The 25,633-nt window shown below is 39.7% G+C and overlaps 1 protein-coding gene across 1 annotated transcript in view; it reads right to left on the minus strand.

The window, feature by feature from the left end:
- LOC149227418 (putative protein phosphatase 2C 59) overlaps nt 1–25,633 on the minus strand; it is a 124,369-nt gene that overhangs the window by 43,318 nt on the left and 55,418 nt on the right. Inside the window, exons 6-7 of the mRNA XM_089377781.1 lie at nt 22,027–22,113; nt 21,782–21,873 (exon numbers count right to left, since the gene is read on the minus strand). Of these exons, the coding sequence (XP_089233907.1) occupies nt 21,782–21,873; nt 22,027–22,113 (179 nt within the window). The remainder of the gene's footprint in view (nt 1–21,781; nt 21,874–22,026; nt 22,114–25,633) is intronic.

The raw sequence follows: 25,633 nt of genomic DNA on the forward strand, positions 1-25,633 counted from the left end.
GAATCCTTATCTAATGCCCCAGATAGATAAGACTTGCTCGACAAGCTATAGCAAAAAAGGCATTTCACCAAATTAGACTTCAAATCAAATTATCACCAAGTGAAGAAGACACTTGGCAGAGATATTTTAAAAGACAAGGAGGACTTTATAAATTGTTAACTATACATTTTGGTTTATGCAATGCACTAACTACATTTAGGTGTCTGATGAATGATGTGTTGTGTCCATCCTTAGATTCTTTTATAGTGTATTTGTAAAATATTTTGATGTTTAGATCTACTTGGGAAAAGTGTAGCTCACATCTAAATGAAGTATTTGAAAGATTTAGGAAATGTGAGTTGTTAACAAATCTCAAGAAATTTGAGTCTATTAAAAAAAACATTTATTTACCTTGGGCATGTGATTGGTGGAGGTAAGGTAAAGATCCATCCAACAAAGATCAAGGCCATCAACACCTAGGACGCTCTACCAATGTGACACAATAAGAAGCTTTGTCAGAGTACCCCAAATATTCAAGAACATTTTCAACAATCACTGCACCACTCCACATTGTGACAATAACTGTGAAGAGTTTTAGCGGGTGGGGGGGAATCAACAAACATTTTTTGAAGATTGTAAAAGGAGATCAATCAAGCATTGGTCTTCATGATTCTTAACTTGCAACATCCATATAGGATTAAAATGGTGCAAGTAGATAATGCCATGGGAGTTGTATTGGTGAAGGACCAAGAAATGTATGTTTTCACTCAATATTTTCATAAAGCAATTTTGAAATATCCCATACATGATTAAGAGCTCTATGCATTAGTGCATGTTGTGAAGAAGTGGACGCATTATCTACTAGATAAGGAAATCTTGATTCATGATTAACACCAACCTCTAGAATACTTGTTAAGTCATAAAAGGTTTTAAGAAGCAAGGCATTGTGAGTCGGTCAGATTTCTACAACAATTCCATCTTATAATAAAATGTAAGAAAGGAACAATTAAAAAAATCATGGACATGTTATCCAGACCACTAAGGAAGAAGATAATAAACGTGGGAATGATAATACAACTTGCACCATTCACCCACAAAGTTTTTGGGGATGGGTACGTGAATGATGTTGATTTTGGAGATATGTATATACAGTTGAAGAATAAAACATAATCGGGATGGAAGAGAATGAATACCATTTTCAAGATGAATTATTGTACAAGTTGGGCAAGCTTCGGATCACACAAGTTTCCAAGTATATTTGTAGTTGTGTTCTTTGTAGCATTAGTAAACCTAGCAATAGGAAGTTGTGTTTGTACATGCAACTCTCAATGCCCAATAGGGATAAATATGTGAATGTTGTTATTTTTGGAGACATCTATAAACAACTAAAGAATAAGACAATAATTGTGCTATAAGAGAGTGAATACCATCTTCAAGAGGAAATATTGGAATTATTGTACAAGTTGGACAAGCTTCACATCACATAATATTTCAAGCATATTTGTGGTTGTGTTATTTGTAGCATTATTAAACCTAGCAATAGGAGGTTGGGTTTGCATATGCAATTGTTAGTGCCCAATAGACCATGGGAGAGTATCTCCCTGGATTTTGTTGGAAGTTTGCTAATGACTAGGTGGGGCCATGATCATTGGTCATGTTTATGGACCAGTTCAACAAGATGCATGTGCTTATATGTTAAAATTGGCAACTAGGGCCAAACTCCATGTGGGTCATCTTATTAATGGAAGTTGATATTTTTCTTGGATCCCTCTCATCGAGAGGTGTAGAATTGATCTAAAGATCATCCGATTCCGATAAGTATTCATGGAGATATGAATTTATTTGTGTTGTGGGACAATTCGTCAAGGTCAGCGAGCAACCAAATAAACCCCACTTGTGCTCAACGTTTTCGTATAAATAGAGGTGGCCTTCAAGTCATTTCAACACACTTGGGATCTCTTCCTCTCTACTTGTCTTTGGGTTTTAGTAGGAGGAGAGATCCTAAGGGATAACATTGCCCTAATCCAAAGGGCAAAAGTTGAAACAGCCAAAAAAGCCGGAACTGCCGAGAATAGCCAAAATTGTCGGAACTGTCGAAACTGTCGGGAATAGCCAAAACTAACGGGAAAAGCTAGAACTGTCGGAACTGCCGGAAATTGTCGGAATTGTTGGAACTGCCAAGAACTGTCGGAATTGTCGAGACTATCGAAACTGTCGGAACTGCCAGGAATAGCTGGAACTGTCGGGAACAGCCGAAATTGTCGGGAAAGCTGACGCAGAGGGCAGAAGCCGGAACTGCGGGGAAAAGCCAGAATTGCCGGAACTGCCGAGAACAGCCAGAATTTCCAAAACTGTCGGAACTGCTAGGAACTGCCAGAATAGGCGGGAAAGCTGACACAGAGGACAGAAACCGGAACTGTCAGGAACAGCCGGAATTGCCGAGAACCCCCGGAATTGCCAGGAACAGCGAGAATTGTCGAAACTGTCGGGAACTGCCGAAACAAGTGGGAAAGTTGACGCAGAGGGCAGAAGCCGGAACTGTCGAGAACAGCCAGAATTTCCGGCACTGCCGGAACAACCAAAGCATCTGTCTCCGAAGGAGAGCAACATGCAAAGGGCAACTAACTAACATTGGGACAGTTGTATGGTATTTAGCAGCAAATACACCAAGCATGCAATGTTACAGCTAGCATGCAACAACAACCATGCAAAGGACAACAAGCATGTTAGGGACAACAAGCAAGCTAGGGACAACAAACAAGTAAGATGCAGCCAGCACATAGGTCAGTATGGCAAAATGGTGCAGCAATGGCACATAATGCAGTACAATGATGGGTACAGTGATGATTAATGAAGCATGATGAGATGCAGCATGGTGCAGCACGGTGAGGTGTAGCATGATGACAAAATGCAGCACAACGATAGGTGAAGGAGTCACCTTGGAGAATCAATTGAAGCAGCATGTCTTCAACTGATCTCATGTATCATCTTCTTAGAGATGATCTATGCTCTTATCTAGATAAGTCAAAGTGTTGACTTCTGTTGTAAACATACTCTCTCTCTCTCTGTTGAACTATTGAAGAACATATAAGAAGAATTGATCAAGGGTTTTCCCACAGTGGGGTTTGTCCCTGGCTAGAGCCACATCTTGTGTCCTCTTGTCTTGGCTTGTCTTCTGCAATTTATGCTTATGTTCTATCTGCAGTTTACTTTAATGTTGATGTGATTGCTAATCTAGAAAAGATATTGAGCTAACTGTGAAAATTGAAATAAATTTCTCTAAGCATAGAACATACCTAAAATTTAACATTATACCTTGTAAGAAGACTAGTAAAGAACATGAAGCAATTGAATTGTTCTTTTCAAATGTATGTGTACATTTTGGGCTACCTCGCTCAACTATCTCTAATCAAGATTCAATATTTTGGGCAAAACTTGGACAACATTTTGGAAAAATAAATGGATAGAAAGTTGAACCATTCAACAACATTTAATCATGTGTAAATTGAAGTTATTAACAAAACATTGGTTCAATTGTTAAGAGGGTATAACCATAAGTATCCAAAGCTACACTGCAATGGCGCATAATACGCCGTTCCTAGCCCCCACCCCCCACAAAAATTTTGCTTCCAAAGGGAGTATTCAAGAATCACCCTAGGGAGCATGCTCTCGTTTGGAGGAGTCATTATTTGGAATTGTACTCCCTTACAAGAAAAAGATGTTCCCTATCATTCAATGAGTGCCTCTCTCTGAGCACTCTTGGGATCTTAAAAACGTTCCATGGATGCTCCCAAGAGAGGCTTTTTTTCTTGTCAAGGCTCAAAACCAAGACAAGGTTCCAAAATCTTGATATAGGCATGGCTAGGTTCCTCAGTGGATTAAAACACTCACTCACTCCATTTACCCTCACTTTATTTCTCATTTCACTCATCATTGCTAGCCTTGAGTGGATTGTTTGCTAGTTGTTGAGAAGCAAATTTGTGAGAGCTTGGAAGGGAGATTGAAGGCTGCCATAGTTTCATTCAGCCACCAGCGAAGAGCTGAAGAGGTAGGCTCTAAAGCCCACTCTAGTTTTCTTTTAAACTTTATCCATGGGCTGTAAACTAATATTTTACTTTGTTGAATGGTTGAATGTTCTCTTCTTCTACTCTTTCCTGTTTCTCCTTCTCCGTCATTCTATTGCAGGCAGAAAGTAATTCTATGCTTAATCCCTTTGGTTCCTTTTTTATTATGGTGGTGGTGTTGGGATATCAAAGTAGCAGTGATGATGAGGAAGAACTACAAATAGATGATACAAACCATGGAGAGAAAAAAGATATGTAAAGGGATGATGATGATAAGGGAATTGATAGTGATGATGGATAGAATCTCAAAGAGACCTCAACACCCTTGTGAAAGTATGTGGCATAGCTTGGGGAAGAGAAAATGTTAAAATCTCTATTCTAGCAACCTCAGTAAATTAATTCCTTGTGATTTCCTTACTAAAAAATTAATTTAGATTGAACTCTTCAGCTCATAGAATTAAATACACTTATTGAAAATTTAGTTAGAGATAAAATATCAGCAAAAGCTACAAGAAACAAATCTCCAACATACACCAAAATTTCTGCCCTTCACTCATCTTTTCTTTAAAATCACTCCAAGCTTACAAGGGCTCCCAAACCAGGAAAATAGCCCACTAAGAAAACAAGAAAAATGTAGAAATTTTGATTTAGACCCAACCCAGTTTCAACATTAATGTAGTCACATCACGTCTAACACCTAACCCACATGTTTTGATCATTGTTATCATAAACATAAATATTACAAAACATTAAAACACATGAACCTATTCTACCTTTTAGCCTTTGCTGAGAAAACATAAGCAGTCACACAAATTTTTACACTAGAGATTTTGGTCAACAGACACAGGAAAACCCCCGAAGGGAAAACCAGTGAGTGAGAGAATTCTTATTTCTGTCAGAGAAATTATTACAGCATTTATTATAGCAATTAACGTAGACTTAATTCTTAGGAAATTATGCTCAGATTTTCTTGATTTTCGTGTTGTAGCTACCTCCTCAAATGGTGCCTGACAGTCATGATTTCTGTGCCCAGATCTGCTCAAAAATTGTGCCAAAAAATGCTGTCAGTCACTTGAAAATCGTGCCTGACACTGCTTAAAATCCATGCCCAGCTTCTCAATTTCTGCGCTTCTTCTGACAGATCTGACAGTCTCGGTTTCTGAGCTGTCAATCCCCTTGAAATCTGCCCAGACTGCCTTGAAAATCATGCTCAGGCAGCCTCAAATTTCACGTTCAAGCAGCCTTGATTTTCACACCCAGGTTTCCTCAAAAATCATGATATCTGACAACATTAAAGCCAGTCAAACCCTCGATTTCTGCACTCAGAGTGCAACAATATATGTGTTGAATCCCCCTCGAAACTCTTGCTGAAACAACTGCAATTAATGTTGGAAAGGTGCCTTCATTTCAGTGCTCTACTCAGCCTAGAAATGTGTGCCCTCTCCTTGTTGTACCTGTTGTTGTATTTACTCTCCTCCTGCTGTACTTGCTCTCTCAACCTCCTTTTTTCCTGTTCTCCAAAGCTCATAAAGAATGCATGCAAAATGGTGCCTTTCCTCCCTTGAGCTTCCTTTTTCACTCATACAGAAGAGAAACCTGACCCTAAGATCCAATGGCTGAGATTAGATCCTAGCCAATGGGATCAAAGGTCGGGATCTAGCATCTTATTGACCCATAAGTCCCTTTATCCCCTAAGTCCCCTTTTCATTAATTAAATCAAAAAGTCACTTTATGACTTTATGTATTATAAAGTCACTTTAACTTTAATTCTCATAGAGTTAAGTCAAGGGGGTCATGTTAGACACTTTTTCCTAGGCTAGGCACCAAGCCCTGGGAACACTTGCCCTTTGTACACTTTTTCTAACAAAAAATTACAACAAAACCTAGCTGTTCTGGTGCATCATATAGCCTATACAGCCTTGCCAAAACCTGCTGTACAAGCCCTCCTGTTGCTGCTATAATTTTATTAATGTAATTATTGTCATATTTAACGGTCATTTATGTATTTAGGAACTTTCCTAGTTTCATAGTTTAGTTCAATTCACGATTGTTTCTCTTATAGAAACATCATTATGTGATTGTTTCTCTTATAGAAACATCATTATGTATTTTAGAAACGTTCCCTGTTTCTTAGTTTAGTTCAAACTTCAGTTTACGATTGTTTTTATTTCTCTTATAGAAACATCATTAAGGAGCCTTCGGTCTCCATTGTTATATATTGAAATACCATTTCATGGTATCAGAGCTGGTTTTTTTTTTTTGCGGAATTTTCAAAATAAAAAAATTTGTGGTTGCTATCGATTTGTGGCTATAGTTTGTGCTGCGAGCTGCACTCTGCAAGATCGTGCTTTTTCAAGTGCCTCAAGATCTGTGCCACACGGGTTTTGACTGACTTTTTCCAGAAAAACAGACTTCTTTTGAAGTTCGTTGTTGGAGTTTGACCTCATTTTTCATGCAATGGAAAACGAGAGGGATGCCATTGACCAACATCATGTTGAAAAGCAATCAATGCTTTAATGGCAAGAATTACAACACATGGAAACAATGCATGCTCACAATTTTTTAGTACCAGTGCTTGGATCAAATCATTTTATGTAAAACTGCTCATCCTACGGTGACAGGGAAAAGACCAGGACAAGTTCAAAGAGTGAAGTCGGGAAAAAGTAATGTTCATCAAGTTATCAGTCACCGATGAAATCCTTCCAGAAGTGTTGTTTAGCAAGACAGCTGCAAAGATTTCGACACATCTGAAGAATCTCCATGAAATGTCAGACAAAGGCAGAGCATTCTTTTTGAAGAATATGTTGTTTTGAATCATGATGGACAACAAGATATCCCTGCAAGAGAATCTCATGAAGATCAAGGATATTTGCAATCAAATAGAGACCATTAGTCGTAAGATGGAAGAGGAGTATATGGTGGTCATCACGCTGAAAAGCTTACCACGATCCTACGAGCACTTCATCAAAACTCTCAACATTATGCCCATCAGTGTTGACTTGAAGTTTGATGAGCTATGCAACAAGCTTCTACAGCAAGACAGGTGGAAGCAACAATTTGGGGGCAACAGCAAGAAAACCACTATTGAACAAGCGTTTACTGCCAAAGGCAAAGGCAAAGGCAAGTCCTTTCAGCAAAAAGGAAAAGGCAAATCTGAGAGTGCCAAGAAGGCTATCACTTGTCATTATTGTGGCAAGCTCAGTCATATGAAGAAACACTGCAGAAAATGGTTGGCTGGTGAGAAATCCAACTAGGGAGGGTCTCATCAAAAGGCCCATGTTGCAGAGCATACTGAGCAGGAGTTTGAGGACAAGGCAAATCTGAGAAGAGTTCCAAGAAGGCTATCACATGTCATTATTGTTGTAAGCTTGGTCATATGAAGAAACACTGCAGAAAACAGTTGGTTGATGAGAAATCCAACCATGGAGGGTCTCAACAAAAGGTCGATCTTTGCAAAGCATACTCAGCAAAAGGAATCTGCCTTTTATGCCTTTATGGCCAACAGACCAGTAGATAATGCCAAGTCATATGTTTGGTACATTGATTCTAGAGCTTCTCGGCATTTTACACACAGGAGAGATTGGTTCACGGCGTACAAGGCTTGCTCCGAATTAGTGATCTTCAGCAGAGGTGAAGAGTATACAATTGTTGGTAAGGGCAACATTCAGATCACCTCTAGTGGGAGAAATATCATATTTCTCAATGTATACTAGGTTCCAAGCACAGTGCTCAATCTGCTCTCTATTAGTCTGATTATGCAACACTGTCCGGAGTTGGATGTCGTTTTCAGCGAACACATGCCACATTGTTGACAATGAGTCCAAGAAAACAATTGCAATTGGCCTCGAAGATCACAGATTGTATAGATTGATGGACACTAGAGAGTCTGAGGAACTTGCAAATGGCTGCAAAGAGTTCATCCATAAACACTCTTTGGCATCAGCAGTATTGGCATCTCAACCTATCATATCTTTCTGCATTGGCTCAGGAGAATATGGTAGAGTGCTTGCCTGAGATTCAACAGCAGACATACTGTGTGTGCGGAGCTTGCCAAGCAGGGAAGCAACATTGAACTCCATTCTCAGACAAACAAGCTTAGAAAAAATTCAAGGTCTTGCAGTTGGTTCATGCAGATGTTTATGGACCAATGAATATTGCATCAGTCATTCGTGCTAGGTATTTTCTTCTATTTGTTGATAATTTCAGTATGAAAATGTGGGTGTTTTCCTAAAGGCAAAATCAAATGTGTTTAATGAATTCTAGAAGTTTAAAGCATTAGTTGAAAGAGAGTCAGGATATCAAATCATAACTCTTAGGTCAGATTATGGGGGTGAATTATGTTCCAGTGAATTCACGAATTTTTGTGCTAAACATGGTATCAAGCGTCAGCTTACCACACCCTATACCCCTCAGCAGAATGGCATTGAGCGGAGGAACCGTACCATTACGGAAATGGCTTGTTGAATGTTGGAGAACAAAAATGTTCCTAATAAGTTTTCGGCTAAAACAGGATATAATGCAGTGTACCTTCTAAATCGGTCTCCAACACACCGTCAAGAAGATGACTATCAAGGAAGCACAGTCAGGGAGGAAACCAAAAATCAGCCACCTCAAACTTTTTAATTCAACTCTATATGTTTGGATTCCAGATGCATAGAGGACGAAATTGGATTCCAAAAGTCAGAAGCTTATGCTTATAGGCTATAGTGACAATCATAAGGCCTATCAGTCAATTGATTTGGACACTGATCATCTCGCATCCAGTAGAGATGTGGTTTTTGATGAAGAAGGTGGGCCCTTTCTTCTCTCTTCTTGCATCCAGCGTCCTGGAGATCAGCCTCTGCGGACAAAAGATTTGAATATTAGGCAGAAGCTTCCATTAGCTCCACGTGACGGGAGGGATTCTGATGATTCCGAACCAGAACTTGTGGAATCTCCTAGGAATAACATTGTACCACCAAATTTCCTTTAAGACAACCTAAATTAGCATCCAGATGATTTCATACCATGCATCCATATGATTTACTCCAGAGTCCAGATGACTTCTAAACAGGGGCAGCATGCGATGTTTTGGGGCTGAAAAGTGCCCAGAAGAGCAGCACACAGTTGGAGGACCCATCCTTGACGAGGCCGCAGTGAACCAAGGGCTGTTCGAGTGGTGGATTGAGGGCTATTGCAGCGTGCAAGTGTCCCAACCAGGGACAGCTGTCTTAACAGACTTGGAGCAGCAATTTTTTCCTGTGTTCAGTCATTGCTTTGACCAGTTTTGGATCGATTTGACTTGCAGCCTGTGGGAGCCAATTGTTGTGGTTGTCTTGGGTGTGAAGAAACCCCAACTAGGAGCAGATTTTGCAGTAATTGGATTGGGTGCCATTGATCTGGTGGAGGGCAGCGTGTTGGCTACCCAAAGTAGCCCTAGACAAGCAGTCTTGAAGTGACGAAGATATCTGAAGGTTGGGTGAAGTTTGGCGCCTAATGTGCAGCACTTTGATGGACAAAAGTGACTGCTAGATTGGCAGATTGGAGCTTAAGGATTGGCCAGCCTAGAGAGCAGAGTAGATCAGCCCGTGTACATGCAGCAGAAGTGACTTGCAGCAGTGTTAGATGGCAGCCCTCCTGGAGTCTCTATGTGGTATCCTTTGAAGGACTAAGGGGCAGCTAGAGAGCAGTACGGAAGCGAAGGACCGACATGACAAGATACAACAAAGAAGCTGCAGCGAAGATACCATAGACTGTTGTATTATTTAGATTTGGTTTAATATAACGAAGGTTGTGTTGTACATCACTGTACAATTTTGTTAAAAAATTGTGTATACTTGTGCATATGTGATTTACTGCTTTATGTTTTCTGCTATGCAAAGTAGTTCTTGTTGAGATTCATGGTTTGGTAGCGTCAGAGATTTTAAGATTCTAACCTAGACCCAAGATCGTGGAAATTCAACTCTCTGGCCTAAGTTGTGGGAAAAGCTCATCGGTGATGTTCGAGATAATGAGTTTGTTGAGGGTATATCATCTCGAGGTAAGAGCAAGACAAACACAATGAACTTTGCTCTTATGGCTAACATTCAGAGTGTTTATGAGCCCCATAATTATTCAAATGTGAAACGTAGAATTGAAGGGAAAAGGAAATGGAAGCTGGGCATCATAGTCTTTTGAAGAACAACACTTGGGTTCCAAACTTCCAACAGATCTTCCACCACAGAGAAAACCCATTGGCTGCAAATGGGTCTATAAAGTGAAGTACAAAACTGATGGAACTCTTGATAACTACAAAGCTTGATTGGTGGCTAAAGGCTTCTCTATGAGGAAATCTTTGCTCCTACAACAAAGATGAGCGCCATCCAACTACTTCTAGCCATTGCAGCACAGTCTGGCTGGAAAGTTCATCAAATGGACGTGAAGAGTGCCTTCCTCAATGGTGATTTGGAGGAAGAAGTCTACATGACAAAGCCTCAAGGCTTCAAGTTGCAGGTAAAGAGCACCCAGCATGCAGACTGGTAAATTCTCTATATGGCCTAAAGCAGGCCCCTAGAGCATGGTACATCAAGATTGATCAATACTTGGTTGCACAGGACTTTCAAAGAAGTCTTTCAAATCCTAACTTGTATGTCAAGAGTGTTGGTAATGACATCATTCTTCTTGTCATCTATGTGGATGATATCATCATTACTAGTAATGGGGCACAGTTGCTTGAGCAAATCAGACTGAATTTGTGTCAGGCATTTGATATGAAAAATTTGGGACTTCTGCATTATTGTCTTGACATAAAGGTTTGGCAAACAGGTGGCAGAATTTTCATTCCTCAATCGAAGTATGCCAAGAGATTGTTGGATAAGTTCAAGATGACAGATTGCAAACCTTCCTCTACACCTGTGGAGAAGGGAACAAAACTATCAGCCAAATTAGATTCATCGGTGGTGAATGAATCCACATTTCGGCAACTAGTCATCTATCTTACAGCGACCAGACCTGATCTTAGCTATGTTGTGAGCTACATATCCCGTTTCATGACAGCCCTAAAGCAGAACATTGGGTTGCAGCGAAACGTGTACTGACATATGTGAAAGGGCCACCTGACTTTAGCATTTTGTACAGCAGAAGCAAAGATCCTCGACTAATTCGTTTTACAAACTCAGATTGGGTAGGTTTTGTTGATGATAGGAAGTCTACTTATGGGTATGTCTTCAGTCTTGGTACGGGTGCAGTCACATGGACCAGTAAGAAGCAGCAGGAGGTAGCTCTTTCCTCGACAGAAGCAGAGTATCAGGGAACTGTTAAAGCAGCATGCAAGGCAGTATGGCTACATAGGATGCGTTTTGACATGAAAATGTCTCAAGCAAGGCCTTCACCCTTGTTTTGTGATAACCAAGGGGTGCTAAAACTGGCCAAGAATCCAGTCTTCCACGAACGTACCAAACATGTAGAATTGCATTGTCATTTCATCCAACAGCTTGTTGAAGATGGCACTCTGATCCTGCAGTATGTTCCAATTGAGGACCAGAATGCATATTCTAACCAAGTCTCTGAGCCCAGACAAGTTTGTAAAATTTAGGGGGCAACTTGGTGTAGTTAATAGAATAACCATTAAGGGAGGGTAGTAATGTAATTATTGTCATATTTAATGGTCATTTGTGTATTTAAGAAACTTTCCCTGTTTCTTAGTTTAGTTCAATTCGCAATTGTTTCTCTTATAGAAAAATCATTATGTATTTTAGAAACTCTCCCTGTTTCTTAGTTTAGTTCAGTTAACGATTGTTTCTATTTCTCTTATAGAAACATAATTTGTAATCTGTTATTTAAGGAGCCTTCCATCTCCATTGTTAGATATCAAAGTACCATTTCAAATTTTTCCTATAAACTTTTATGGCCTCCTAAAGTTGTCTCTACACCTACTATGTATGGCCTCTTCAATTTCTGAGCATTGGGTTAATCTCCTTTTGTTGCTCACATGGTTTCCTCTTTTCTCCTTTGGACTTGCATGCTGAGTGAAAACCCTTTATGACTCTCCCACTTGTGTTTTTCAAACACACTTTATGTCTTTTCCTTTCACTTTCTCTTTCTTGTATAACATTGAGTTGAGGACCAAATCCCATAACCCTAATCTCTCCATGAGATTGAAATTAAATTCCAATCAACAGTGGAGATTACATCTAAATGACTAAAGTAAATACTTTACATTTTATTAGACATTAATCAATTCACAAATAAAAGACTTTTCACTTCAATAAATGGCATTAATTAAGGTGAATTACAAAATAAAAAGGACCTTTTTTGACAATTTCCACACATCCTACACTGCACCTGTGTGAAAGTTCTTCTTCGATTACAAACATCAACAAAAAAAGGGTCAAACAACAAAATTTATATACTACCATTGTCATGCAACATACATAGGTTCATGTACTTGAGTGAGAAAGGGATTATGCCTTGGAATGAAGGTAACACTATAAGAGACTAAAACTTGTGAGCATGTGCTATGAAAGATAAAAATAAATACAAGGAAGAGGAGGCCTCATAAAACAAATCCAAAAAAATCAAGGTTTGAATGTAAGAATCAAACCTCAAGTTCACAAAGAACATATAGGGGTTGATCCCCATTCACCCATACTAGTCAATTCTTTCTTATGCATTCATGGCATACAACAATATCAAATTTCCTAAACCAAGGTTGTAAGGGACGACATGGATGCAAAACTTTTCAGGGTTAGCCAGGGTGTTAGAATCCTTGCAAACCTAGCACCCAACACTTAATTCCTAGCAAATTAATAATCTACCAATTAAATGTACAGCTAGGCTCAATAACACAAAGATTCAACCTAAGCAAATTTACAAATCTCAATCGTGACAAAAAAATGACAGAGATTCTACCCAATCAGAGTTCTTCATTAAATTCTTCAAAACTTACATGGGCTCCCTCCTGGGAAAATGGCCCAGCTGAGGAAATGCATACAACATTGGATCTGATCATCATCTAACTGATCAAGCCCTCCTTGGCTAACCTACATCTCCTTGCTGCCCCTTCCTCAGACCCAGCACACTCACTGAGATTCCTCTCAATCTTGTGTTGTTGTATGGTGTCTTCTCCTTATCTCTAGCCTTGTTTTTATAACTTCACATTGAGTTAAATCCCTAGCCCTAATCTCCAAACTGATTGACGGTTGAGATTAGATCTTGCGTCACTTGAGATCAGGAGCTGAGATTAAAGCATAATAAGTAATTTACTTTATTTTCTTTAGTTTACTTTAGCTCAATAAGCCAACATAATAATTATGTGTTTTTCCTAAGCTTGACTGAGGCTAAGTTACAAAAAGAATTTGTTCATGTTGGAGAAAGTGTCTAAGGATGCTTTGGGCAACTTTTGCACACCTAGACATTTGGGCATGTGCAAGAGCACCTGCCCATATTTGTTCAAATCATTTGTAAATTGTTCTCAAGCAAAAAAAAAAAATTAGGTTTCTCTAGGTATGTGGCATACCATTGAATGTTCTTCACTCGCCCTATTGACATGAAATGGTACAAGCCATCAATGGTGCCCCTAAGGGATACAAGAACCTTTGATATGACAAAACTACAAACATGGGGCTTGACAAGGAAAGCGCCAAACTCCATAGTGCTTTGGAACAATTTACAAATGATTGGAACAAATATGGGGTACCTATTGTATTTGATAGTTGGACAAATGTTAAAGGTGTGCCATTAATAAATATTCGTGGTGTGTCTACTAGCGGTACCAGTGTTGCACGAAGCGCCCCCCCCCCCACGGTTCCAAGCCCCGAAGCACGTCCCGTATGGAAGCGCCTAGGAAGCTTGGCCGAAAGCGGCGCTTCCGAATTCGGAAGCATCGCTTCAGCTTTTTTAGCCGCTTCCTGGAAATTTGGAAGCGTTGTATGGAAGCGCCGAAGCGCGCTTCGTACGGTGCTTCGGGCGTTGGAAGCGTGGCGCTTCGGAGGAGGAAGCGTACGCTTCCGTACGCTTCCAGAAAAGCGTTTAGAAAATCTTTTTTTTTCAATTTTTTTTTTAATTTTAGGTGAGTTTGCTTGTTGGGGGTGGGTCCACCTTGGGTTAGGGTGACGAATGAAGGCAAAAAAAAAATATAAATATAGCAGATGCTCCCTCATGGTAATGTTAAATTCTTAAAGTAAAAGTGACATTCTCCTTTATTTTTCATTTTCATCCTTTTACTTAAATTTTTAACATTACCATGAAATGACTCAAGATGTTTAAGAGTGGTTCCAGCCTCATTGGACTTCATATGGAGAAAATAGAATTTCATAACCTATTCAAAATTCAGCAGACTTAACAGTTTTCAGGAATTCAGGATCAATGGGATTGTGGCATTTCATTAGATTATATCAAGTATGAAGGTATGCGATTAGCATTTAATCAAGAGCACCAAGCCCTATATGTACCCTAGTGTTGGTGGTGTTAATTGTTGAACTCCTTTGTCACGCGGCACGCCCTTAGCAAAAAATTACCTTTCAATCAAGTCAAAATCATCGATCAAACATGTTAAGCTTTTTCTACCATATTTTAAGTCTTGAATTAGGTAGTTTGATCAAAATTGGGCAATGTTGACTAATATCCCTAGACAATCGAGGTAGAGGCAAAGGCTAGACAAGAGGAGAAGAATCTAGATTCTAGATCATTAATGTACAATGGATGTTAAATCTATCTTGATTTATGCAAAAATATGCATGTTTTCATGTCTTCTACAATTAGTTTGGTATTTGGGATGTTTGTTTTGAGTATAAATGCAAAAAAAAAAAAATATATATATATATATAGCAGACGCTTCCGCGGACGCTTCGCTTCCTAGATTTTTGGAAAATGACGCTTCGGCGTCCCCGCTTCCAAAAAACGCTTCCGCTTCATGCAACATTGAGCAGTACAATCTTCCTTTCAACCTATGACTACTCAAATCATTATAATGCTCATATTAATATTGCAAACCCTTAATTAAAACCATTCAAAAGAGTGGATCATACAATGTATTCAAGTCATCACTGATAATGCAACTAATTGTAAGGTAGCAAGTGAAATCATCAAGGATATGTACCCTAACATAATTTGCTTAGGGTGTTTGGTTCACACATTGAACCTCTTGAATCGTGATGCATGATATTGTTCAGATGAAGGACCATGATTATAAATGGATTGGTACATTGCACATATTAGAATAATACTATTTAGTGTTTAATGCTCATCCTTATTAGCTATTGCTATTTTTATCTTTTTAGCAGTTTCTTAGATGAAACTGGTTGTTTCTATTTCCTAATAGAAACTTGATGTTTCTATTACTGTAAATATCTCTGTATTATTATTGAGCTTCATTTTGTTCATCAATTCAATTCATTCATTGGAAATCCATATGCGTGTTTTGCACTGTTTTATGGTATCAGAGCTCGGGTATTTCTTAGAAATAATTTTTTTTGGAATTCGTGTTTCATTTCATGCTCTCTATTCACCATTTGTTGCTACTGTTGTAGCCCGTGGACCTGTCTTCAGACGCCGAGAGGCTCTTTGTTTTTTTTGTGGACTGGGTCTAAACGTTGTACGCCAAAGCAAGTTCGAGAATCTGCGTGTTTTCGTTCGTGCTGCCCACGGATCATTTATTTCCCAACTACTGAATCCCATTTCGCGTCATCAAAATTCGCTCTCCGGCTGAGAGTTGACGTGGCAGCAGAAGTCGGGATTCTGGCAGGTTTCGCATTCGACTCCCGTGAGGGCTTCAACATCTTACGGCCAAGGTTCGATTATCTGAAGCCAATAGGTTGAGGTCGACGTCATTATTGTTGCGACGACTGATCCATCCTCCGTGCGAAAGTCTTGCCTAAGTAAACCCGCGGAAGACGTCGGATTCGGTTTTTTAATTCCCGACCAATTTTTAATTCAACGGTGGACGCAGGCAACATCGATGTTCTAGTGACTTTAGCGTGTTGTTATTGTTGTTGTCGCAGGAGTCTGAGCAACTAACGGATCACCGTCTGGCGGCATCCTTTGACCGATTCGGGTGTGTGGAGAAAATCGAACCCCCGACGTGTTTTTTTTGCGAGTTTGGTATCGGTATTTCGTCTGGCTGATCGACGTAGTATCCAGAAGACAAACCACTGAAGTCGTATCAAATCGGTTTTGTTCGGTTTCTCAAAATTCAATTTTTTTTTAAGCCATTTTGATTTCTGCAAGTGATCAACTTTTGAAGGACAAAACCTAACGCAATATTGGCCTGCGTTGTCACTATTTGTAATTTCTCAGATTTTTGCCATTTTCTTACAACTCGATATTTGCTAGCTATTCAGGATAAAGTGAAGTCAAAACAAGACAAAGAGTACTTGGACGGTTTACCTCTGCAAATCAATCTGTGGCAACGTCCTTATTTATGGCAAGCACTATGGCAGCCTTGGAGATTAGAGGCTAATAGAGGCAGCAGATTCCTTTTGGGTCACTTTGTGACAGTGGATCCCAACTGAGGGGTTACTGGAAACAGCAGATTTTTTTTTTCAGGAGGTCAGCGGAGTCTTGCTGAGGCAAAGGTCAGGGTACGCAGAATTCTACATCTTCCAGCAGGGGAGCACCTGTCAGATTCTGTCCGGATCAGCCAGCATCTGCATTAAAATTCATGCCAGATTTCTTTGCTATTTTCTGTGTCTTAGGAAAAGTGCAGATGGCTTCGCTAACCAATCTGATGTTGAAAGGCAGTCAACGCCTTAATGGCACCAATTATAACATCTGGAAACAGAGAATGTTGACCATTTTTGAATATAGGCGTCTTGACCAGCTTGTTTTGGCCAAAGAGCTCCGCCCTAGTATAGCTGGTACCGATCAAGATAAGTTTGATGATCAAAATCGAGAGGCTATTATGCTTCTCAAACTTTCTGTCACTGATGATCAGTTATCACAGATTCCTTCCGGCAAAACAACTGCTGAAATTTGGCAACATCTGAAGGAATTGCATGAGACATCCGACAAGAGCAAAGCTTTCTTTCTCAAGAATCATTTGTTCTCCATCATGATGGACGAACATATGTCTTTACAGGAACATCTTAACAGGATTAAAGACATTCGAGATCAGCTCGAAGCCATTGGTCGGACCATGGAGGAAGAAGATATGGTAGTCATCACTCTGAAAAGTCTACCACAATCTTATGAGCACTTAATAGAAACACTCAACATTACCTCCACTAATGTTGATCTAAAGTTTCCGAAGTTATGCACCAAACTCATGCAGCAGCATCGTTGGAAACAACAGTTTGGTAGTGGTGCTTCATCAGCGTCCTCAGAAAATGCTTTTACTGCCAAATATCAGTCCTCTCAGTGCTTTCAGCAGAAAGGTTCTTCTCAGCCTTTTGATCCTGCTAGAAAGAAAAATGTGCTGTGTAATCACTGTCACGAGTTCGGCCACATGAAGAAAGATTGCCGACAGAGCATTGCTTCTGAACAGAAGAAACAGGGAGGGCCCCATCAGACAGCGAATGTTGCAGAACATTCCGAGCAGACAGAATCTGCCTTTTACGCCTTTATGGCTAAAAGGTCTTCAGATCATGTCCCGTCTTCTGCATGGTACATTGACTCTGGTGCATCACGCCATTTCTCTCACAGGCGTGACTGGTTTATTGACTTCTCACCTTTCAGTGATTCTGTGGTATTCAGCGAAGGTGAAAAGTACACAATGGTTGGCAGAGGTACAATTCAAATCCAGTCTAGTAGGCGCACACTCATCTTCTTGAATGCGTACTATGTTCCTGGTATGGAAATTAATCTGTTGTCTATCAGCCAGATTATGAGGAACTCTCCTCAGCTTGATGTAGTGTTCAATGTGCACAAGTGCTCCATTATCGACAGGGAGACTAGTCTTACAGTTGTTGTTGGCCTAGAGGATCATGGTCTATATAGGCTTCTTGACATTGGTGATTCTCCAGAAGTGGCTCTAGCAGCGCGTGTTTCTCCCATCAGCACTCTGTGGCATCAGCGATATGGGCATCTAAACATGTAGTATCTCTCTCAGCTCTCTCGGGAGGGACTTGTGTCAGGGTTACCTGATATTCAAACTCAGCAGTTGGGCGTATGCGGCGCCTGTCAAGCTGGAAAACAACATCGGTCTTCATTCAAGGATGGAGAATCTTGGCGCGCATCTAAGGTACTCTAGTTAATTCATGCTGATATTTGTGGTCCTATGAATACATCTTCTATCACTGCTTGCAAATATTTTTTGCTTATTGTAGATGATTTCAGTAGAAAGATGTGGGTGTATTTTCTAAAATATAAATCTGATGCATTTAGTACCTTTCAGAAGTTTAAAACCTTAGTTGAAAAAGAGTCTGGCTGTAATATCATGACTCTTAGGACAGATAACGGGGGGGAATTTTGTTCTTCTGCTTTTTCCAACTTCTATGATACTCATGGCATCAAACGCCAGTTAACTACACCCTACACTCCTCAGCAGAACAGTGTTGTCGAACGCTGCAACCACACGATTGTTGAGATGGCTCGTTCCATGTTACAACACAGGAGTGTTCCGAACAAATTCTGGGCTGAAGCAGTGTTTACTGTTGTTTATCTTCTTAACCGATCACCCACTCAGGCTGTTAAGGGGAAGACTCCTTAAGAGGTTTGGTATGGCCGTAAGCCTAAGATCAGTCACCTCAAAGTATTTGGCTCAGTTGCATATGTTTGGATTCCAGCTGCTAAGCGCTCTAAGTTGGATTCCAAAAGCCAGAAACTCATGATGACAGGGTACAGTGATCATCACAAGGCCTATAGGCTGATAGATATAGCCACTGGTCGTCTTAGCTTCAGTCGGGATGTAGTATTTGATGAAGACAGAGGATTCTTTCAGTCTTCTCCTTCTGAGCAGAGTTCTGAGGATCAGCCTCACAGTGTTCTTCTTCCGGTAGGTCCACCTGATGGGAGGGATGATGTAGCATCAGTGTTTGATAATACACTACCTAAGCTTCCTCCGGAAAATAACCCTCCTCTTGCTGCCCCTATTGTTCTTGAGCCTTCTCCGCCTCCTCCTGATATTGGTTCCTCTACTCTTCAGCCTAAATGGTGGGCTAAAACTATTGGTGATCTCCGGGATGATGAGCTCCTTGAAGGTAGAACTTCTAGACATAAGAGCAAACAACAGTCTACAGTAAATTTTGCTCTTATTGCTAACCTACACAGTATTTTTGAGCCTCAAACCTATTCAAAGGCTAAGGGTACATCTGAGTGGGAACAGGCTATGGAAGCTGAATTCCAGAGTCTTCAGAAGAATCACACATGGGCCCTTTCTGATCTTCCTGCAGGGAAAAAGCCCATCAGCTGCAAATGGGTGTATAAAGTGAAATACAAAGCTGACGGAACCCTAGACAAGTATAAAGCTCGTCTTGTGGCTCGAGGGTTCTCACAGAAGGAAGGCATCGACTATGAGGAGACTTTTGCTCCTACAGCCAAGATGAGTAACATACGGCTTATCCTTGCCCTAGCAGCTCAGTTCAATTGGAAAGTTCATCAGATGGGTGTAAAGAGTGCTTTCCTAAATGGTGACTTACAGGAAGAAGTCTACATGACGCAGCCTCCAGGATTCAAGGTTGCCGGTCAAGAACAGAAAGTGTGTAGATTAGCTAAAGCACTCTATGGATTGAAACAAGCTCCTCCGGCTTGGTACATGAAAATTGATCAATACCTGACAGATCATGGCTTTCAGCGGAGCCCATCTAATACAAGCCTGTATATCAAGCATACTGGTGATGATATTTTGTTTGTGGTTGTCTATGTGGATGACCTTATCATTACTGGCATCTCTGCACATTTGATCCATGGGATCAAACAAGACTTATGCAGCACCTTTGATATGACAGACTTGGGACTTCTTCATTACTGACTGGGGGTTGAAGTCTGGCAGACTGAGAACAACATCTTTCTCTCTCAATCCAAGTATGCCAAAAATCTTGTGGACAAGTTCAGAATGTAGGATTGCAAACCGGCCACGACTCCTATGGAACCAGGGCTCAAACTTTCAGATCAGTCATCCTACCCCCTTGTGGATGAAACTTTATTCAGGCAATTAGTGGGCAGCCTCATCTACCTTACTACCACTAGACCTGACATCAGTTTTGCAGTGAGCTACATTTCCCACTTCATGTCAGCTCCTAAGGCTGATCATTGGATAGCAGCAAAGCGTGTGCTACGATATGTGCGTGGCACTCCTGATTATGGACTCCTATACACTCGAAGTTCTGATCCTATACTCAGTGGTTACACAGATTCTGACTGAGCCGGTTTGGTTGATGACCGTAAATCTACCATTGGGTATGTGTTTAGTCTAGGATCTAGTGTTGTCACCTGGACTAGTAAGAAGTAGCAGGCAGTGGCTCTCTCCTCAACAGAAGCAGAGTATCGGGGAGCAGTTAAGGCATCCTGCGAGGCAGTTTGGCTTCAACGTATGCTTGCGGATATGCATGTTTCCCAGACAAGTCCTACTCCCTTGTTTTGTGATAATCAGTGAGTGCTCAAACTTGCCAAGAATCCAGTCTTTCATGAACGAACAAAGCATGTGGAAACCCATTGCCACTACATTCGCCAGCTTGTTGAAGACGGATCCATTCAGTTGCGATATGTTCCCACAACGGAGCAGCCCGCTGACATCTTCACCAAGCCTCTTGGTCCTGATAAGTTTGTAAAATTCAGAGGGTCTATTGGTGTTGTAAATAGATTGAGCATTAAGGGAGGGTATTAGAATAATATTATTTAGTGTTTAATGCTCATTCTTATTCGCTGTTGCTATTGTTATCTTTTTAGCAGTTTCTTAGATGAAACTGGTTGTTTCTATTTCCTAATAGAAACTTGATGTTTCTATTACTGTAAATATCTTTGAATTATTATTGAGCTTCATTTTGCTCATCAATTTAATTCATTCATTGGAAATCCATGTGTGTTTCGCACTGTTTTAGTACAAGAGAGGGAAAAAAATGATAAATTTTATTACCAATCATAGCAAATTGCCCACCACATTTTCCACGATTATTAGACTATCAGTCCATAGACAATCACAAAGTCTGAGACCACCTTGGTATGAATTGTAAACCTTATCTTTGATGAGGTGTTGTCATGATCCACTGATAAGCTGTCAGTGAGTTCTAGATCTAGAATGGTCCAATTGATGTATTATAAATCCAAATAATGAGATCAATACAATGAGTTAAGAGAACAGCATTAAGAAAACAACAATTACTAATGAAGGAAAAATAGAATGAGAGAAGCAAAGTCACTAAATTTGTTCCTCGTCTTCTTCATTAGAAAACTTTTGGAGACTTGAGTATTAAGCAGAGTGGCTAGAAAACACCCTAATATGTTCAAGTGGGAAAGTATGATCTACAATAGATCATGAAGTATTAAACAAAATGGCCGGAAAATGCTTAATTTGCTTGATGAGGAGTTGAAATTAAGGTCTTCATTGACAAGGAAGTTGATCGATAAGAGTGTTGCCAACAAGGAAACTCACCAACAAGGAGTTTGTCAACAAGATAAATTACGGACAAAGGTGTAAAGAACAAGCAAGTTATCGACAAAACAATCTAAAATAATTGCTATCATCAACACACAAAAAGCATGAACACTATCACAGTGCAAAAAAAGAAATTGTTGCATCCAAGATTTTAGGTTGCACTGGTTCAGAATATCACCACCCTGTATAGAAGATAATAAGTACAAACGTGACATTGACCAACATTTCTGGCAAAGACTATATTTACTTTTACCTGAATCTCTGGCTCAGCTACAACATACTGCTTTAAAAGTCTGTCACCAAAAGCACGCGAAACAGCAAGAACCCCCCCAACACGCCATGTACCTATATCAAAAGGTAAAATGTTGGTTTTATTGCATATAAAAGTTTCTTTAGTAATACAGGGTCAAATGAACTCTTGATGAAGAGTAAAAAATCATTCTATATTCACAGAAATAGCTCAAATTTTCAGAGAGCATTCATTTCACAACTTCTTACCAGCCCACATAACAAATCCTCCAGCATCCTCAATTCGTTGACGCTCGTCAGTTTGATTTGGTTTATGATCCCGAGAAAGAGCAACAGCTGCTCCAATAAATTGCAAAGTCCATTTTCAGTTACATATGAAAGGCAATAATGGGCAGACAATAAATAAATGTTAAAAAGATAAGTCTCAATCATCAAGAATCTACAAGAAATGTGGAGAGAACAAAATGCAGCATCACAGTAATCATATAAATCTCCATGGTGAGATTTCGAAAGCCTGCAGAGGGCTTCCCTTGACTCTTAAGGTTAAATATTAGTCATTAGGTTACAAAAGTACACCACTGAATTGCATTGGTGACAGGACAATATGACAGACAAAACAGCTCTCTCATATATGTCTAAGTCAACCAAGTTATAGAGACAAATACCATCACTCAGTAAACATTTAAAGGATAAAATACATCCATATGATTTGAGCTTTCCTCTTTGAGGGCAATGATACTAGTCTTGTATTATGGAGAATTTATGAGACTCTTATTTAAAGTACCTATCACAGTTCTCTGTATATCAAATATGAAGTTTCATTGATACCTTGATGCCCCGCCCTCAAAATATCTTAATCTTATCATAACCAACTAAATGTTCATGACATCACATCTTCAATTTTCCCAGGATGGGGCTGGGGATAGGTTAGAGCCCTTCTTGTTCCTTTCCACGTTAGCTTTCAAGAAACCTTCTGATGTGTAATTGCTTCATTGAACATCCAACGAGTGATACAAAGACGTTATAGATAGCTAGAGCCTGGCAAGCATCTACATAAAATTTCAATGATTTTTCATGACAAATCCACAGAATACTTTCTCATGTCCATTCTCATAACAAAGTTCATTTTGATATCTCATCTTCTTATGCAGCCATGAGTTATATCTAAATAGCATTCAGAAGATTGCAGCAAGTTGGAATCATGTCTTGCCACTGATCCTTAGTGTCTTGGCATCCTAAATGATCTAAATCACCAACCTATTCATAAACTCCTAAACCACTCCTGCAATATGGTCAATTCCTGCATCCTAAGATGGTAAGCTCTTAGGTACTTATCTAGACATAACAGAGCTAGACAGCACCAAATCCATTATAAAAGCCAACAGAATGTCATGGTTATGGCCTTAATTAACAATTCTTGGCAGTTAGACCATATGTTTCACATCCTTGATCTGTATTAGTTTGGCCCTGCCAAAGAGCTCAGCTTGGAGGACGGAAGACTTTCAAGGTTGTTGATTTTATCACTGAATAAACGCAAACAGGCACTTGTGAAATCCTCTTTTCATATATATACTGTAAGATCATGAAAGGGTGAAGGGAAATGTATGACAGGGTCCAGCACCTTGCTGCTTAACTGCAGATCATTGTTTTAAGATCCGGCCGGCTTGGAACCGACTCGGCCGAGTTGGTCCGAGCTGGAAAAAAAATTCAAACCGGCAGAAAATTCGGTTCAGTCGGCCGAGTTATGACTGACCCGGGCCAGTTATGGCATGACTCGGCCCACTCGGCCGAGTCAGTTCATGCGGCCAGTAAACCCCAAAAACAGCGTTTTTTTTATATTTATTTTTTAAATTTTTAAGATTTTGCTGAGTGTTGAGGACTCCAATTGGATTATCACTTCACTTTGATGTTTGTCCTTTAAGAGTATAGGAGCAAGTGGAAATCAAGAGCTCAAAGTATTTGTCCTCAACAATGGCAGATGAGGTTGCTAAGAAACAAAAATGAACAGCTTCTTAGATTAACCAATAATATTTAATTTTAAACCAAGTAGCAATCTTTTGGAGAATGTGAATTACGAAATTATGTTATAGACTGCTTCAGCTGAACATACTTATAGCCAAATGTCCCAACATAAGCACTGTTAAATGATTTTTCAATTTATGAAGTATCACTTGCAACACACCAGATTACAATAGTACTTCCAGTGATTGATCAATGAAACATTACAATATCACGTACACTTAATTCTGTTATCTGCTTAGAGTGTTCTCACTTTACGAAATAGCATTTATATATCAGTGAATTTTAAAGAGTATTTAAGCACAACAACTCAAGATTAAAGGAGATTGCTAACAGTTATTATGTGAGAAGCAACTTGACAGTCAGATTTAAATGACTATGTAAATGAAATCCTGAACTAAGAGGTTAGGATTTCTAAGATGGCATTCCAGAACAAAAAGCAATCAATCACCAAAGCAAATGCTGGAGCGAAGAAATGCACCAGACTTCAAAATATACCATTGTCAAAGGATATCAGTCACTGTACCCCACTGTCAGTCAAGGTCAGTCCACAAATATGCAAGAACACGAGCTAGGATACTTACTGAACCCCTTGTGATTAGTCTGATTAAACTTGATTGTTTTAGGGTTATTATAATCAATCTTTAATGTGCTTAGGCTTTGTATGGCAATGCTTCAGATCTGATAATTTAGGCAGTCTGCAATAGGCCACAATGGAGGAGAAACAGGGCACCAAAGTTCTACGGCCCTCCTCCAAAGATGCAAAGCTAATCCTGCAATCACAAACATTAGCCATAGATAGCCATAGTGATAATCCACTTGCTCCTATTTCTAGCCTCCTTGGTTATGTGTTTTTTGTTTTGAACCTTTGATCATGTATGTATTGCCATTGGACAGTGCACTGGGTGCCATTTTGATATAATGGATATATTCATGAGCCTACTTTGATCATATGTTGTCTTCCATCTATACTATAATGCTGTGTGTTTGGAAACATGAATGAAAATCTTTAAAATTATGTTTTTTTATAAATAAAAATAAATAAATAAATAATAAAAAAAAATATTTAATGTATTTTCTACAATGACCGAGTCTTTGAAATCGAGCCGGCCAAGTCGATATCGAGGCGGAGTCAGAGTCGGAGTCGACCCTCAGCGTCCCATCCAACCAGTCCTCAATCCTCAAGCCAAAAACCATCTTGTTTGTTGAATTATTGCCCAAAAATCCAAGAGACCAGTTGTCAATCCTTCAACAACAAAACAAATCAACTCCCTCTTAGGGCTGCCACCAGTGCACAAATCTAACCCAACTGTTCTTCAAAGTGTTCCAATACCATGTTAGAATTCCATGCACCCTAAGTTTGGTTTATGTTCTCATAGTTTCGCAAAACAACATAAACACACTAAAATGCCTAAGTTTAAAACAAATTTAGCACAACAGAATATACTAGCAATTAAATCATACACATAACACAATTTTATTGCCAAAGTTGATTTCTTATAAGTCCTTTAATAAGAATCCTAGGGCTCCTCTACCAGAGAAAATGGCCATTTACAATCCCTAAAAAATGCCCAAATACAAGAAAAGACCCTTGTCAATTTCCTTGAGCTGAGGATTTAGTCCTTCAAGCCCTCACTACCCTACAAATAATGCTTCTATGGTTGTCCTTTACCACAAACTCCCTACAACAGTTCACCACCTTGTTGTTGCCACTTTAGGACACTATTGTAGCATATTGTAGCACCAAGGGGCTTACCCAACCCTCTCAAATCCCTGAACCACCTGCAAACTTCATTCTGTGTTGATTAGTCCTACTGAGGCTACCTCTTGTAGCCCA

The sequence above is a fragment of the Pinus tabuliformis genome, chromosome J, assembly GCF_031772625.1.
Source record: "Pinus tabuliformis cultivar Carrire ecotype Pingquan chromosome J, CPIR1, whole genome shotgun sequence".
Taxonomy (NCBI): Eukaryota; Viridiplantae; Streptophyta; class Pinopsida; order Pinales; family Pinaceae; genus Pinus; species Pinus tabuliformis.